At 51.4% G+C, this 16,801-nt stretch overlaps 1 protein-coding gene across 4 annotated transcripts; it reads right to left on the bottom strand.

Annotated features, from left to right (window-relative positions):
* Positions 1 to 339: 339 nt before the first annotated feature.
* On the bottom strand, positions 340 to 16,762 carry DDX24 (DEAD-box helicase 24). Of its 4 annotated transcripts, none has more exons than XM_037130173.2 (9): positions 16,474 to 16,762; positions 14,520 to 15,236; positions 10,478 to 11,011; positions 9,301 to 9,454; positions 8,260 to 8,775; positions 6,291 to 6,366; positions 4,862 to 5,050; positions 2,540 to 2,669; positions 340 to 877 (listed from the first exon to the last, which is right to left on the bottom strand). In XM_037130173.2, the coding sequence occupies exons 2-9, from the start codon at positions 15,229 to 15,231 to the stop codon at positions 609 to 611; spliced, it is 2,580 nt and encodes an 859-aa protein (XP_036986068.2). In that variant the 5' UTR covers positions 15,232 to 15,236; positions 16,474 to 16,762; the 3' UTR covers positions 340 to 608. The 4 variants fall into 4 exon arrangements, with proteins under 4 accessions (XP_036986068.2, XP_036986069.2, XP_036986071.2 ...); XM_037130174.2 differs by having other exon boundaries at positions 14,520 to 15,233; XM_037130176.2 differs by having other exon boundaries at positions 16,658 to 16,761.
* Positions 16,763 to 16,801: the final 39 nt, after the last annotated feature.

Here is a 16,801-nt window from a genome sequence, read left to right as displayed (position 1 = left end):
ACCTCACACACAAGTGCCTCTGATGTCAGAGAAGCCTGTGCTCTCTTGGAACCTGGCGATGGTGACCTCTTCCCTGCCCGCCTCCCCAAGTGGCTCAGACAAAACAACAGCTGCCAGCGAGTGGTAGGGAGCCCAGGAGCTAAGGGTTCTGCTGTGGGGAAAGCAGGGACGTATGCTGAGGACCCAGGCAGGATGATTTCACAGTGATCCACAAAACTCGCTGGCCTGCTGCTCCATCCGCACTGCCCAGCGGGGTGGGGCACCGCCATGCACATCCTGCAGCCAGGGGACTATGACACAGTACCCCCCACGTCCTGGCTGAAAACACAGGAGGGCATGCTAGTTCAACTGTTTTTAATTAAGGAAATCAAGTGGTTTACATAACAATAACAGCCTGTAAACACTGACACACAGATATACATGAGCTGCTGCAAAGAATTCTTACTCCAAAAAGCAACGCAAATCTGTACGAGGTCCCCCCACTACGGGGCTGGTGTGGAAAAGAGGGAGACTTTCGTAATCAGGCTGACAGTGGAATGAAAGGAAAGATGGAAATTTCCCATAGAGACACAACATGTGGTCACTAGCAGACTCTGACACGGGGGCAGTTAGTGAGCACTGGTACTTGGCTGTGGCTCTCCCTGCTGCCCTTTTGTTTTTGGCTCCGGCTTCTTCTTCTGCTGGGAGAGGCGGCTCAAGGCGGACTCACCGTTTCTCGGGGCAGGCCTGAGCGCAGGCGGCTTGCCAAACTGAGTTGGATACTTGGTTTTCAGCTCATCTTTAAACAGTGGTTGGGAGAGCAAATGGCGCAGCTCCCTCTTCAGCACCTTCATCTGCTTCTGTCTCCGGCGCTCTTCTTGCTGGTCGGCTCTACCTCCTTGAAACACGATACAAAAAAAATCATTTACTAGAAGACGGTTTCTCCTGATGGAAAATACTTGCGATGAAGAATGTTTTGGAACTCCTGGACAGGAAGAGGTCAGAAGTCCTCTGCAGAAACTAGTGTCGACTGTCCCAACACAGTTCAGGAGGGACAGGTACTGGGGGCCGCTCCGTCCTCTACCTCTCACGAAAACCCTCTAAGGTAGGAATTACCTTCCCCTTACAGTCCAGGAAACTCAGAGGTCATCTGCCGAAGGTCACAGAGCTAGCTGTCCAACAGATTGGAACCCAAGTCTCTGGACTTGAATATCAGTTTTCTTCCTATGACCCACCCCCTCGCAGCCTGGAGTTGGACAACTCAATAGCAGCAAACTCCTCAGGAGACAGGAAACGCCGTCTCTGCCACCCAGCTCTTCCGCACCTCCCCACCAGCACTGTGACGGCCCCTGCGAAGGCGGGCACAGCCAAGGGGCTCCACGCCAGCCTGTCCTCAGGAGGGAAAGCCAGAGCCTCGTGCGCCTGCAGCCCTGGCCCCAGGCCCGAGCTACCTCACTGTCATCAAGCCCAGTGGTCTGGTTTCTGGCTTCCACGCTGAGCAGACAGGAGCATATCTGCCTCTGAGTCTGTTGGGTTTGGCACTGAGATGCCAGCATCCCAGCTGGGCTCACCTAGGGGCTGGAAAGAGCACTGGACCTAACTGGTGTTGTCAGTTCCAGATGCGCTTCTGCCACTTAGACTCGGGAGCTTCCTAAGGCAGGGACTACACAGATTCAGCCCTGAATCCTTAGCCTTGGGCCCAGGAAATGCCGGGTAGGGGGGCTGTTCTCCTACACAAACTGCTTCTCCTCTGTGAGCCCTGGTTCCCCTACTAACCAGGGGTAAAAGGGTAATTATTCTTGCTATTTGTCATGAGAGTGTGGACATCAGATGAGAAAATGACCAAAGTGCTTCATTACTTGGAAGACATGTGTAGTAGTAACAATGACAACAAATAACTTAAGCCCTGGTTGGTGAGGCTCAGTGGACTGAGGCCAGCCTGTGAACCAGAGGGTCACTTGCTGGTCCGATCCCCAGTCAGGGCACGGGTCTAGGCTGCAGGCCAGTTAAGAGGCATGTGAGAGGCAACCACACATTGATGTTTCTCTCCCTCTGTAAAAATAAAGTCTTTTTATAAACAAGTAAATAAGTAACTTGAAATGTACCAAATACTTTCTACTTGCCAATCGCTGTTACAAGCACTTCAAAACCATTGAGTCAGGCCCTCTTCACAACAGCCCCATGAGACAGGTACTTTGTAATCTGCATTTTATCCATGAGGACGGCCTAGGGACAAGAAATTAAGAACCCTGACCGGCTAACAGAGCCAGCTGGGGGAGCAAGCTGGCACTCAGACACGGGCAGCCTGGCCACGAACCCTGCTCCCAAAGTCACTGTCTCCTCCACATGTGGGTTGTGGCCGAAGGCTCCAGACAGGACAGAGGGAACAAGAGTTTTAGGTTCATCTGGGAGGAGGGCCTGCTGCAGAGAAGGGAACGGCATCTTGCCGACTTTGACAGCACCCCTGGTGGTGGGGAGGTTCCAACAAGACAGAGGTTGACAGGAAAACAGAATAAACAAACTGAATGCACCTGCACTCCTGTCCCGCCAGCCCACTCACCCTTATACATCTCCTCGTCCAGCTCAATCTCAAGGGCAGCTGCCGCCTGCTCGATCCACGAGTTGTGCAGACACGCCTGGAAGTTCCGGTACTCCGCTTTCTCGATCTGCCGGGCCAACTGGATTCGCCCCTGGGCCAAAGGAACAAAAAGTGTTCCTCTGATGATGGGTTCAGGCTGCTGGGAACCAAAGTCTATCCGGGTTGCGGGTTTTTGTTTTGTTTTTTTTTAGAAATGCTCTTGGGCCCTGGCGGGTGTAGCTCAGTGGATTAAGTGGGGGCCTGCGAACCAAAGGATCACAGTTCGATCCCCAATCAGGGCACATGCCTGGGTTGCAGGCCAGAGGATGCAGGAGAGGCAACCATACATTGATATTTCTCTCCTTCTCTCCTTCCCTTCCCCTCAAAAAATAAATATAATAATTTTTAAAAAGCCTTAAAGAGAAAGGCTCTTGGGACCAGTGGTCCCTGGTAAAAAAGCAGAGGGCAATCGTTACACGTGAGTACACACAGGAAACCAGAGTGGCCGGCTTCCCACACAAACCCAAGGAGCCCCCCCTTGGAAGCCCACTTGGCTCGGACCGCCAACCTGCAGGTGTCCGAAGGAACGCCTTCCCAGGCACCATGGCTGGCCTCCACGGGCCAGCCGGGACCCCGAAGCACCTCCAGCCCTCAAGCGCAGGGACCACAGACTCGCGGTGCTGCCTTCCCTCTCTTCCACGCCGTGCTTTCGGAGAAACATTTCAACCCTCCCTCTCGTGGGTGCTGGGGCCAGACAGCGGTCACAGGACACACCAAAAAAAGGGGAGCGACCTTGCCATGTGAGGGAAAGGAGCCATGAAAAGCCAGGGTGGCCCCTGATCTCCTTACTAACGGTGTCCTTTGTACCCGCTCTCCATCCTCATCTCCCCATGTTCTCCCGAAGTCTGTGAAACGTCCCGTGCTTTTGCTCCCTTAGTTCCTGGAACTTCACCTCCTCTTCACATCTCCATGTCTCTGCCTAGAGGAGGCTCAGAGAAACCCTCATCGCCCACCAACTCGACCTTGGCCCACTAGTCCCACAGGCCTCCGTTTGTGCCTGAACACCAGCGTGGGCTCAGCCTGCCTCACAAGCCAGTGGACCTCCACGGAGAACGCAGCCCACTTGCCATCTGACGCACTCTGGCCCACAGGGAGTGGCACCCGCTCAGCGAGTGCCGAGGAAGATAAAACAAAACCCCAAAGGTAGAATTACTGGCACCTGCTTCAGGACCGCGACAGACCTCGAGTACCTGGCTCACAAGACACTGCCCTCACTTCCCTGCACCCACCGCAGGGCATGGCCAGACTGCCCTTGTCCGGAGGAGGAGGGGGAGGAGGGCGAGGCTTTAGGGGAAGGTGGTTCAGGGAGGAATCCCTCCCTTTCGGCCGCTCACCCTTCCTCCTTAGACCAGGGACAGCGCGCCACCCCACGTTGCTATGCACCCCCGTTTTGCTCCTGGCATCCTTAGTTTCTCAGGTGTGGGAGCGACTTTCCACACAAGTCCCGTGTGTCACGGATGAGAGTAAACATGACTGAGACATGATGTGATCTGCTTGGGGAGGAGAAGTGGCCCATTTCTCAGGGGAAAAAGGCCTCAAATCCCCTCCTCCAGGGCTTTTATTGGGTTGTAATACACAGGAATACAGGGGGCAAGGATCAAACAGTAGATGACATTTCAAAGAAATCTGAGGGCTTACTATGAGTCAGTGTCTGTCAGGAACAGAGTTTTAGGGTTTCCTACTGGAACCCTTAACATATGAATGAAAGCACTCTTAGCAGAGATTTCACAAGTCTTTGTGGTACCAGATTTTTTCCCCAGGGCACGATCTAGCAAGGCAAGGAGCTGCACCCTCCCCAACAGGTATTCAGGCTTAAGGGGATTAGAGCCAGGAAGCGCTTCTCCCAGAGGACACTGGAACTCGGGCTTTGTCAAAGCCGGGGGTGGGGGCAAGAGTCCATCGCTCTCTGTTGCAGCCCCCCCGAGTCCTTCCATGAAGGCCTCCCAAGTGATCGAGTCTGGCTTAGGTTGCCCCCCGCTGTGAGGGGGTCTTACCTGTCATTGACTTCTGACAGAGCTTTGGGGGCAGGGAGAGGAAACTGAGGCAGCGTTTGCTACCTGAGACAAGCTTTGTCTCCTGCAGCTGGCATTCCAGAGGTCGTCCCTCGCCCTTAGCCACAAGGGGTAAAGTTACGATTCCCAGAACCAAGCACAGCTGTCTACAACACTCAGGGTTATACTTCCGAGGTGAGGGAGCAGCACGACCCCTCCCCTCATTAGCAGTGGGCTTTCACCTTCTTCTTACCTTGACTGCGTCCATGTACTTTGTCTGCACGGGGAAGAATGGGATGTCCTCATCTTTCTTGAGGGTTTTGTAAATCTTCTTAAAGTTGATCATGTCCTCAGGCCCAATCAGCATCAGGCTGAGACCCTCACTGGCGGCCCGAGCAGTCCGACCACTTCGGTGCACGTAAATCTCCGAGGTGCGGGGGACCTGCCGAGGGAGGACGGGGAGTTTGTATGTGGCCACCCCGGCTCTTCCCCTCAGGGCCAGCTGCCCTCTCAGCCCAGCAGCCAAGACCCTCTCCGGCACCATGGGCTGAGCCAGCTCTCCTCCCCCTCCCACAGGCAAACTGTCCCCAGGTTTACCTCCAGTTCACCATGCGGGCCCTGGTTCAGCCCCTCACGGCTACTCCAGTGGAAAACGGCAGGCACTTCCTACGTGGTCTCTAGTCCTCCCCACTCTCCCTGACCCAGCCCAAAGCTGCCAGCGTCACCTTCCTGAGTCAAAGCTCTGACCTTTATACCCAACCCCCTAAACCCACTGGCTCTTCATTAATTCTACACACACAGCTGATGACAGTAAGCATAGCCAACATTTACTGAGTTATTACAATGTGCCTGGCAGTTCTAAACACTGCATGTACTGTCCCACTTACTCCTCAGAAACAAATGCTAAGCAAGCAATTCCTTCTAGGTCATCCAACTAAGTGGTGAAGCCAGGACTTGAACTGAAGCAGTCCAGCTCCCCACTCCCGCGGCACACACTGCTGCTCAGTCTCGGTCTTCTCCCTGGAGCCCAAACTAAGGCACAAAGAGACTAAATAACCTGCTTCAGGCTACACCGTTGGGATTTAAGCTCAGGCAGGTCGTCACTAGACCCCTTTCTACTTCTCTACGCCAAGATAACCCTTTCCATGCTAAACTAATTACCGCCATTTCGTGGAAGAAACTAAGATTCTAAACTGCCCATGTCATGTAGCTTGCAGAAATCAGAGAGGCTGGTGTCAGACAATGCCAAAAAGCTCTGAAAATAAATCTCACCCGAGCGTTTCAACAATGGCAGCAGCTGGCCCGGACACCAGATGCCAGTGGTGTTGTCTGTTGCACGAGGCCTCAGGACCAACAACTCCGCCTCCCCCCCCAACCTCTGCATTAAAAATTCCCCATTTGGCCCCGGCTGGCGTGGCTCAGTGGCCTGAGTACCAGCCAGTGAACTGAAAGGTCGCTGGTTTGATTCCCAGTCATGGCTAGGAATGCCTAGGTTGCAGGCAGGGTCCCCAGTGGGGTGCGTGTGTGAGGAACTGACGGATGTTATCTCTAGCAAATCAATGTTTCACTCTCCTTCTCCCTCCCTCCCCCTCTCTCTAAAAATAAATAAAACCTTTAAAAAATAAATAAATAATTTCCCCATTTGATGCTGGGAGATGCCCACAAGCTCCCTGAGCCCCTACCTGGTAATGGATGACATGCTGGACTTTAGGAATATCCAAGCCCCGAGCCGCCACATCTGTTGCCAGAAGGACACAACTGTGGTAGAGAAAGAAAGCTCATTAATGACACCTAAGGGCTGCTAATTAAATTCTTAACACCTGCTAAGCACTCCCAACACTATAATGCTTACAAACACTGAGTTGATACTATGTGTCTCCCTTCTATGGCTTTAGAAACAGGCTCAGAGAGGTCCCTTCCCAAGGCACACACACGGCCGCAACCAACAAGCCACAACCAACAAGCCGCGCTCTGCGGGCCTAAAGACCACCTCCGGTGAACTAAGTGACGCCACACACATTCCAGGTCGGTGACCGCTTACCTCCCTCCAGCCACACAGATGTCTTCGCTCTTCTTCACACACGCCAAACATGCCCTTTGCCTTTAAGCCTTTGAACTTGCTACACCTTAGGTCTTAAAAGGTCTTCCTCAGATAGTCACAACTTACTTTCTTCCACTCTCTGCTCAGATCTCACTTTATCGGAGAAGCCTCCCTGGCCACACACACAGCCTGCACTCCCCACACAACTTTACTACTCAACACTGGTATCTTACTTCTCAATTACTGTTTCCCTCCCCTGGAATGTGAACACCACGGACTTTGTGATGTCCACTGTGCTATTACCACCCCCTAGAACAGTGCCTGGCTGCCAAGTACGCACTTGATAAAACGTGTGGGGTGAGTTTCTCAATGTGTGTATGTATGTACAGTTCAAGAGAAGTTGAATACATATGAGGTCCGTTTTAAAAACTTAAGATCCCGGGCCCTTCAAGAATCAAACTCCTTGTATCTCTGAAAAAGGAATGAAGAATATGATGCAAACTTAAGTTTATAAAATACTAGACCACTGTTCGAGGTCAAGGTCAGCAGACGTTTTCTGCAAACAGCCAGACTGTAAATTACTTTTGCCTTTGTGGGTGGTAAGTCTCTGCTGGAACGACTCAGCTCTGCTACTACAGTGCAAAAGCAGGCCCAGACAATACATTAAGGAACCTGGTTATGCTCCAGTCAAACTTTACTTATAGGAACAGGTGGTGAGCCAGATCCGGCCCATGGGCCAGTTGGCCAACCCCCGATCCTGTAAACCACGAAATCTACCTACCAACATTCAGAGGGAGGTACACCGGACACTTGTTCTAAAACTAATCACCCAGTAACCAGACAAAAACCACTGTGGGCAAACGCCAGTTCAGAATCAGCCTCGACGTCCCAGGCCCTCATCTTGCCAACGTGCCCCCTGCTGCCTGAGCACCAGTCTGGCTCTGAAGCAGACAGGACAATGACAGCACGCAGGGCACAGCATGGGCTCTGGGCTCTGCCAGGCTGAGAAACCCGGGGCAGGCTGATTGGCTTCTCTAGAGCTTACTCCTTTCACCTATAAAATGAGAATGATAGTGATATCAAAGCTAACGTTCAGCAAGTCCATACTACGTGCCAGGCATTGTTCTATACATGCACAGATTCACTAATCTTCGTAACAGCCCTCCGAGGTGGCTTCTGTTAATTACACTAATTATAAGACTGAAACAGAAAATTTGACCAGCTCACAGTGGCACAGCCAGAATTTCATCTCAGGCAGTCTGGTTCCAGTCTGTACTTGTAACCATCCATCTATCCTGCTGCTTCTCAAGAACGTCAGAAGTGAATGCCGTAATGGATCTAAATTGCTAGCACAGTATTTAACCTACTGGTAAGTGTTCATTATGCTGGGTATTACTGTCATCACTGCTCATTATTGAAGTTTCTGTTGGGCATCACCTGCAACCAACTGCTTTAGACGAGGGCGAGCCTGCCTCGCTCTGTGCAAACAAAGGGCTCCTTCTACCGATGAGGCCCCCCCGACAGAAGGGAGCTTCCCACCATCTCCCCATCACCCTGTCAACCTGGACCCAATGGCTAGAGAAGGGGCTCTCGGGACAGGCCTGACTTACTCTTCCAGGCGGGCAAACTGCTCCAGGTTTCTGAGCCTCTGCTTCTGATGCATACAAGCGTGTAGGGTCAGCGGCATGATGTCTAAGACTTTGAGGAGCCCAGAGAGGCGTTTGATGCAGGAGATACTGTTGGCAAACACTAGGGTGCGGCCTGGGTGCTGCATCAGGAAGTAGTACAGATATAAGTCCTTCTCATCATTCTCACAATGGATCTTGGTCTCTGTCAGCGTCTCCACTGTAGCTTCATTTCTTGTGAGGTCAACGACCTTGGGCTTGCCCCTCATGCCAATCTTCTGCATGAGAAGGTCAAGTTTGGCAGTTTTGTCAATTTTCTTGGTGTGCTTCTTGTGAAGGATTCGAGCAGGAGCTTGATGTACCAGGGTCAGTGTAGCAGAAAAAACAAGTGTCTGTCGCTTTGGGTTGTACTGGGAGTCGTTGAGCATCTCTAGCAGCTGTGAGAGCTCAGCAAAGTGGCCTTTCTCAACCATCCGGTCAGCCTCGTCAATCACCAGGCACCTGCAGACCCAGACACCCGAGCTGGTTAACAGCCCGTAAGAAGAACCACCTAGAGCAGGAGTCCCCATCCCCCGGCCCGCAGACCAGTACTGGTTTGTGACCTGTTAGGAACCGGCTGCAGAGCAGGGTGAGGGAGCGGAGCCTCAATCACATTACCATCTAAACTCCACCTCCCGTCCTCCCGTCTCCCCCCAGCCCCCTGCCGTGGAAAAATTATCTTCTACAAAACCGGTCCCCAGGGCCAAGAATGTTGGGGGCTGCTGATCTACATAGCAATCTACTACGGCCCCCACCCGAGAGAGAGAGAGACAGAGACAGACAGACAGACAGACACACACACCCCACCATGCCGGGGCCTCGACTAATGCCCCCCATGCATGCTCGGTTTTCTAAAGGCCAAGGTCTGGCCGTACAGTACCACACCATGGCACTTCGTGACAGGGAGACGGCACTGCCCACTACCGTGTCACCTCAGGCCCACTTCAGAACAGAAGGGGACGGGGCAGGGCAGTCACTGCCTCTCACCTGAGCTGCCGAAGGTTGCTCAAATGAGGGTGCTTCTCCTTAACCAGCTCCCACAGCCGGCCTGGAGTGGCGATCACAATCTCAGGCTGGCGGTTCAGCATCCTCTGCTGTTTCTGCGTGGACATTCCACCAACCAAAATAGCAGTTTTAATTCCTATACACACAAAACATAAGGGACAGTGTTACTCCGTCTGGCCGCTCTTCTTCCACAGCTGACACAGGACCCCCGGGTCAGCAGAGGCAGTCAGTGACCAGCACAGCTCCCCTCTCCGGGTGGGGCTGTTGGTACCACCCAGAGGACTTACCAGGTCTTCTACGAGCTGGGCCTTGCCTATGTCCCCCACCTCATCGCTTTCTACTCCCTCCTCTGCAACCACAAGGAAGGGATGCATTTGAACCCAGGCGTGCTTACACCCAAAGCTCCAGAACAACTGAGCAGCGCTCCACCGTGACACTGGAGTGAGGTTCCTTGTAGTGTGTCACGCCTCCCCCAGGAAGCCCTGCCCCCCCCCAACCAGAGTTAACTTGAATCTCCTCTGACGCCCAGCACTCTTCTCTCCTCTCTCGTGGAGGACTCCTCCAGGTATCCGGAGTGAGAGCAACACACGGTCGCGTGGGCAGAGCGCTCAGCAGAGTACCTTGCACATAGTAAGAGCTTGGTAACTGCTGCTTTTATCATAAAATTCAAATTCCCACTGAGCAGTGGGTTCTTCCCAAATGGAGTTCTACGGGGGAATTGGGTCCTGATGCTCTAAAAGCAGAGGTCAGCAAAGTTTTTCCTAAAGAGTCAACAATAAACATCTTTGGCTTTGTGGTCTAAATGGCTCTGTCCCAACCACTCTCCACTCCACCCTGCCCTGCTGGTACAGAAGCCACCAGACAGTGTATAAACGAATGGGTGTGGCTGCAGGTTACTTACAAAAACAGGTAGTCTGCCAAACCCTGCCCTAAGCATACACTGTACCCCATAAACTAATTTCCTGCGCATCTACAATGGCATTAGCTGTGTCGTTCTTAGGACAACTGAGGAAGTGTCACTCAGTTTTCTGCAGGGCTTAGTTCTCTGACAGATGAAGGAGGTTTCCCTGGAGGGCAGCAGCCACAGCCCACTCACCTCTGCCAGCCCAGCACCTAGGATCCTCTCAGGAGATGTTTATTAAGTAGAACTGAAGCTCACCTGTAAACCTGGCCACAGCATCCATGTGCTGTTTGACCTGGACGGCCAGCTCCCGAGTGGGGGTCAGAACCAGTCCAAGCAGAGGACGCTTTGGATGTGTTTCACAGGTTACAGGTTCACCACCCAACTCTCGTTCCAGCTTTCCAGGCTGCTCTTCATCAGACTGTTCCTGTCTGTCCCTGTCCTGTTTGGGAACAGGTGCCTCCCTGATCAGGGAAGAAGGTCCCTCCCCAGCATCGTCATCACAGAAGGGCAGCACCTGGTCTGAGGTGGCAGCTCCAGCCTCGGCTCTTGCCTTGCTGGGTGGTGCTCTAGGCCTTGTCCCGGCCTCACTGGGCAGTGCCGCACCGTCAGTTCCAGTGTCAGCAGACGACGCTCCAGACTCAGCGTCAGCCTGGCCTGGTGGTCCTGCCTCGGCTCCAGTCTCTCCGGGTGCTGCTGCTGTGTTACTCGGAGGTGGGGCAGGCTTCTTCACCTGCCACTGCAGCACTGAATGGATCATCGGAATGGCAAAGGCAAGAGTTTTCCCACTTCCTTTGAAGTAAAACGAGTGGACAAAAACAGGATGAACCAACAGGTGCACATACTTCTGTCTGGGGTTCTTTCTTTTACCCAGAATAAAGCATCCTTGAAATAGCAAAGTGCCACCCAACCAACCCAAAGCCCCTCCACCCTATGTAAGTTTCCTTACAGCTCTGAACCTCTAATTTAGGAGCCTGAGGAAAACCTGGCAAACTGGCATTGAATGTCCAAGCAATGAAAACCCCAAAGACATGGGAAAGCTGTGCATGTGTGCGTCTTGTTGCTGTTGCTAAGGAACACAAAGGAAATCTACATTCTACTCTCCCCAAGACCTTTCTTTGGTGCAGAAGGAGGGATTAAAAAAAAAATTCTGCCCTGGCTGGTGTGGCTCGGTGGACTGAATGCCAGCCTACAAACCAACAGGTCACCAGATCAATTCCTGGCCAGGGGACATGCCTAAAGTTGTAGGTCAAGTCCCCAGTTAGGGGCGTGTGGGAGGCAACCAATCAATGTATCTCTCACACACCAATGTTTCTCTTTCTCCCTCCCTTCCCCTCTCTAAAAGTAACTAAAATCTTTTTTTAAAAAGTCTTAGTTTATGAGAAAATTTTAACCACCTGCATGAGAAGGTGGTCTATGCTTGAACATTACCAACCCGGCCTTTAAGTATACATGGAATCCAAATTCTTGGAATCCAAATTCTTATCACCTGGGTGGTCAAAACAAACAGTCCTGGCTGGTGTGGCTCAGCACAGTGAGTACAGGACGTGAACTGAAAGGTCACTGGTTTGATCCGCAGTCAGAGCACATGCCAGGGTTACAGGCCAGGTCCCCTGTTGGGGAAGTGTGAGAGGCAGCCAGCTGATGTATCTCTCACACATCAATATTTTCTCTCCCTCTCTTTCTACCTCCCTTGCCCTCTCTCAAAAAATAAAGAAAATCTTTAAAAAATATTAAAAAACAAACAAAACACCTCGAGGTGAGAATTTAAAGTGCCATAGTTCCAAAGTTATAAAGCCTAAGCAGAAACAAATAAATGAGCTCTGGAAGAAAAACCCTTTATCACAGGTCTCAAAAAAATTATCAAACATAATTTTCGAAGGAAAAGAGCAGTTCTCAGGATTAAAAAATCCACAAGGAAATGAGTTACTGTAAGCAAGAACTAGAAGGGAAAAAAGAGCAAAAACAGACCCACAACACTCAGGTAAGAAAAACAGCACTTTCCACCAGAAACAATGAAACTGGAAGACTGTGGAATGATCCTTGTACTTGAAGACTTGAAAAAGGAACTGACAGTCTAGACCTCGACACTCAGAAAAATCTCTTGCAAAATTTTTTAGGCATACAAAACCTGAAACAATCCATCACCAGTAGACCTGAACTATAAAAAATGTTAAAGGAAGTCTTTCATGCAGAAGAAAATCTGGACCAACAAAAAAATGAAGAGCACCAGAAATGGTAACGTGAAAAAATATAAAAGATGTCATTTTCTTTTTTCAACTTCTCATTAAAATAGTTGACCAGTTAAAGCAAAAATAGTAAAAATGTATTTTGAGATTTCTAACATACATAAAGTATAAAACAAAAAGCACAAAGGACAAGAAAAACAGAAATATCAGAGTCTGCCTGTGGATAAAAAGGAGGGAGGCGAGGGAAGGAGGGATTATGAGGGGGGTCCACAGCACCTGGTGGGGCTGGTGCGCATATGCATTGTCTATATGGCCACAGCCCCCGTTTTTCTGAATCTCCGACCTGCAGGTTCCCACCATGCCACGCGGGGGGCCTGGTAAGAGCTGCGGTATGAATCCACTGTCAGGCTCTAGCCACAGGGGCTCACGACAACCTTGCCTCTCTGCCTCCGGAAACCCACTTCCAGGCCCCTGAAGCCAAATGTGTGACAGCATGAAGACCCGGGCTAGAGTCTGGGCAGTGCCACCGCCAGCTATGTGGCTTTGGAGACAATGTCCATCCTCTGTCATACCCAGTTACCGCACCTGCAGGAGGTGCAAATTATAACAGAATTTATGCTCAGGGTGGTTGTGAGAACTTAATACAGGGCTTGATGCATTTTAAATGCCAAGTCGGTATCTAAGTCGTTATCACCCCCGTTCCCCTTTAGTAGGCTTTCCTTGCTCCTCCGTCTGTGTGATTCTAACACAGGACATCACCCTGTGTCTCCTGAGCCCTCTTCCAGAAGGCACTAGTCCAGTCCTATGCCGTATGATGTAGTGGTCACTAGTCCCATATGGCTATCGAGCACTGAGGATGTGGCTACTCTAATTTGAGATGTGCTGCAAGTTCAAAATATATATTGGATATTGAAAACTTAGTATAGCGCTGGCTGGTGTAGCTCAGTGCATTGAGTGCGGCCTTCAAACCAAAGGGTCGCCGGTTTGATTCCCAGTCAGGGCACATGCCTGGGTTGTGGGCCAGCACTCCAGTAGAGGGCGCACGACAGGCAACCGCACACTGATGTTTCTCTCCCTCTCTTTCTCCTTCCCTTCCCCTCTGTCTAAAAATAAATAAATAAAACCTTTAAGAAGAGAAAAGAAAACTTAGTATAAAAAGGAATGTGGGCTGTTCTCTGGAGTACTTGAGACCTTAGTTCCCTATATGTGGTCAGTTTGGCTCAAATAAACTCTTACAAAAAATAATTAAAAAATAAATGTAAAAAAGATCATTAATAATGCTACATACACACTGAGAATTTTTTAATATTATTGGTTAAACATATCATTAAAATTAATTTCACCTCTTCTTCTACACCTTTTTAACACGGCTCCTAGGAAATTTCAAATTACGCATGTAGCTCACATTTACATATATTACTGCTGGTCTAGTTGGAGGACCAGTTCCAGGCAGTAAAAGCTCCTTCCCCCCAACCCCTCGTTTAGCCCACCTGTCGCTCTTCAAAGTCTGCGATGGCTTGGAGAATGAGGCACTGCTTTCCCTGAAAGCCTAGTCCCAGCAGTGGCCCCATGCCCAATCTGCCTATGTGGCTATCTACCACACATTCAGATCCTTCCAATGACATAAACTCACCAACTCCCAAAGCCGTCCTGTGCATCTTCCTGTGCATCTTCGCAAGAATTCCGCACATCTTCCATATGCCAATGAAAATCTACCTCTCCAGAGGGCTGATCTCACCCCTACTTTAACCCTGAGCTGTTCAGAAAAGGCTGGAGAACAGGAATAACTACCTCGTGCAGCTCAGCCACAATGACTGTCCGTTTTCATTTACTGCAGCATTCACATTTAACCCAGAGCGAAAGAAACGGGTATTGCTGTCATTCCCGCTTCATAACGGGGCCTACACTGCTCAGAGAAATGAAGTGACTTGCCGAGGTTACCAATCAGAACTGCCAGACTGCAACCCAGAGCTGGCTGACTTCTATATACCTCCATTCAACATTGTTTTCGTGGTTCTGCTCCCAGCAGCCCCCTCCCAGCTGCCAAGCTGTTAGCAGCTATAGGCGAAACCCAGAAGCAATCTTGCCCTGACCAGAGAAGGGTGCCTCACCTGTCTCGGCAGCCCCAAGGATGTCCAGCTTGTCACGGATGGCAGGTGCCAGGGTCAGAGCTTGGATGGGTGTGGGTGCAGAAAAGCCTAGAAAGCTGAGCGCGCGGAGAACTGGCTTGGGTACAAACAGATCCTTCCAGGCTGACACATCCACCTTCTGGTCATGCACTTCAGGCACCCACGTCTTTGCTCTTTTGGGCACCTTTGCAGTAGGAGCCTGGGAAGCCTCTGGGGTTTTTTTCCCTTTCTTTTTCTTCTTTTTCGGAGCAGTCAGGGCCAGGCTTCCTGACGCCGCCTCCCCCACCTCTGGATCTGGACACCTGGTGCCATCTCCCTGGGGCTCTGGCTCGGCATCTTTGACCTCAAACTCTTTCTGGGCACTGGGTCCTTCAGTGTCTACGTCTTTCTTCTTCTTCAACTTCATTTTTTTCTTTGAGGAGCTACACTCTCCTTCCTGTCCTTCTGAAACAGCTTGGGCCTTTCTCTTCTTGGGCTCCTCCTTGGAGAAGAGACTGGAGGGATTCTTGGCAGGGGAGACCAACCGGTAATCTGTCAGTTCCTCAAAACACACCAGGTCATCCATCTGTCCATCTGCAAATACACTTGGGTCAATCTTCACCTGCTTCCATTTTCCCACAACTTTGATTCCCTTCATCTGAAACTTGCCACAGCTTCGGGACTTTGGCCCTGACTTTTTCTCCTTCAACTTCATGGCTGCTGAAAAGGAGAAATGTTCCATTAGGTTGCCAGCCGAGAAGCATGGGGTCAGAGGCAGCAAATATTTTCTATGCGGCCCAGAGACTATCACGCCCTGCAAAGAAGTGAGGACAGTGCGACCCACTCTACCATTGAGGCTCATGCAGGTACTAGAGAAAATCAAAGGAGGAAAGAAATACACCCCAAGCGGCAAACACAAGGCCCTCAGGCCAAATCCAGCCCTCTCTACCTTGTTTTATCTGGCCAAGCACCTTGTTTCTACCCAGTGGCAGCACCGGGCTCTCACTTAACTGTTAAGGAGTAGTTACATTTATGCATTCGGCCCTTTGAAGGCAATCCCGAGGCTGACGTGGCCCCTAGTGAAAATGAGTTTGACACCCCCGAAATACACCCTCAAAGTAAACAGCATGGCCTGGAACAAGGGGGACACAGAAGGTGGAGCAAAGACACATGAGACAGATCCGCTTTGGATTCCAGATCCAATTTCACTAGTGCACCTTGGAAAGCCCTGCTGAATTCTCCCTGAACCTCAGTGTTCTCCTCTTTTTAAAAGGAGGAAGGGCCTAATAAGAAGTCACAAAATGTGTGATGAAAAGCATGAAGGATCAATTCTACCCCACCCAAGCCATTCTGAAGGCAGAATAAAAATCTGGGGTTTTTTTTTTCCGGGGGGAGGTAGGTAATTGAGGGGAAACCACTTTATTGAAAGTGAACAGAACTTTCTTCCTTCCCAAGTCTTGCCTCAAGACGGCAAATAAATGTCTGTCCCACCATTCCGGCCTTTGCCAAACAGCTTAAAAACATCCAACTTTTTCATTACATGTGAACTGATTAAGAAAAATAGCGTCCTGCAGAAAATGCAAAGGTGAGGCCCGGTTCAAAGCAGGACCCACTCGCCAGCTCTGAGGCTGTGCTGGCCCTATGGATGATCTCTGGGCCTCAGCTTTCCCATCTGTAAAATGAGGGTGAAGAGGCTATTGGCTTCATTGGATCCTCACGCATATACAAAAAGGTGACGCACGTCAAAAGCGCACGGCGTGGCGCCTCGCGAGGCGAGAGCTGCGGCCCGCAGGAGGGCTCGCCCACCGAACCAGCGCACAAGGAGCGCAAACAATCCGAGCTCAACCACGAGAGGTGTGCGCGATGCTCACGCACGTGGGGGCGCTGAGCCCTGCCTGCAGATCAAGCCGGGTCCCTCTTTGCGGCGCCTGGTCGCCGGACCGCCGTTGCGACTCACCTTAAGCACGGGCCGCAGCACAAAGCGAAGAAGATGAGGCCGCAACCTCGAGGCCCACCGAATGGCCACGCGCAGGGTCAGCAGTCGGCCGACCTCGCTCCACCCGAGAATCCAGGGAACGGGGGAGGCCCGCGATGGGATCCCGGGAGCCTGCCCCCAGCTTCTCTCCAGCCCCGGCACGCACCGTATGGAGACGTCGCCGCGGACCCCTCCGATGTCGGGGGACGGAACTCAAAAGACGACACAGTCCTCTCCCAGCTGCAGCGCCATCCGCAGTTCCGGGGCGGAGCTTCTCCGGGCGCACGCACGCTCTCTGCGGCAGGAAGTC

This window comes from Artibeus jamaicensis, unplaced genomic scaffold (genome assembly GCF_021234435.1).
Source record: "Artibeus jamaicensis isolate MK-2021 breed Jamaican fruit bat unplaced genomic scaffold, CSHL_Jam_final contig_444, whole genome shotgun sequence".
NCBI lineage: Eukaryota > Metazoa > Chordata > Mammalia > Chiroptera > Phyllostomidae > Artibeus > Artibeus jamaicensis.
This window is presented reverse-complemented; position numbering and strand designations above follow the sequence as displayed.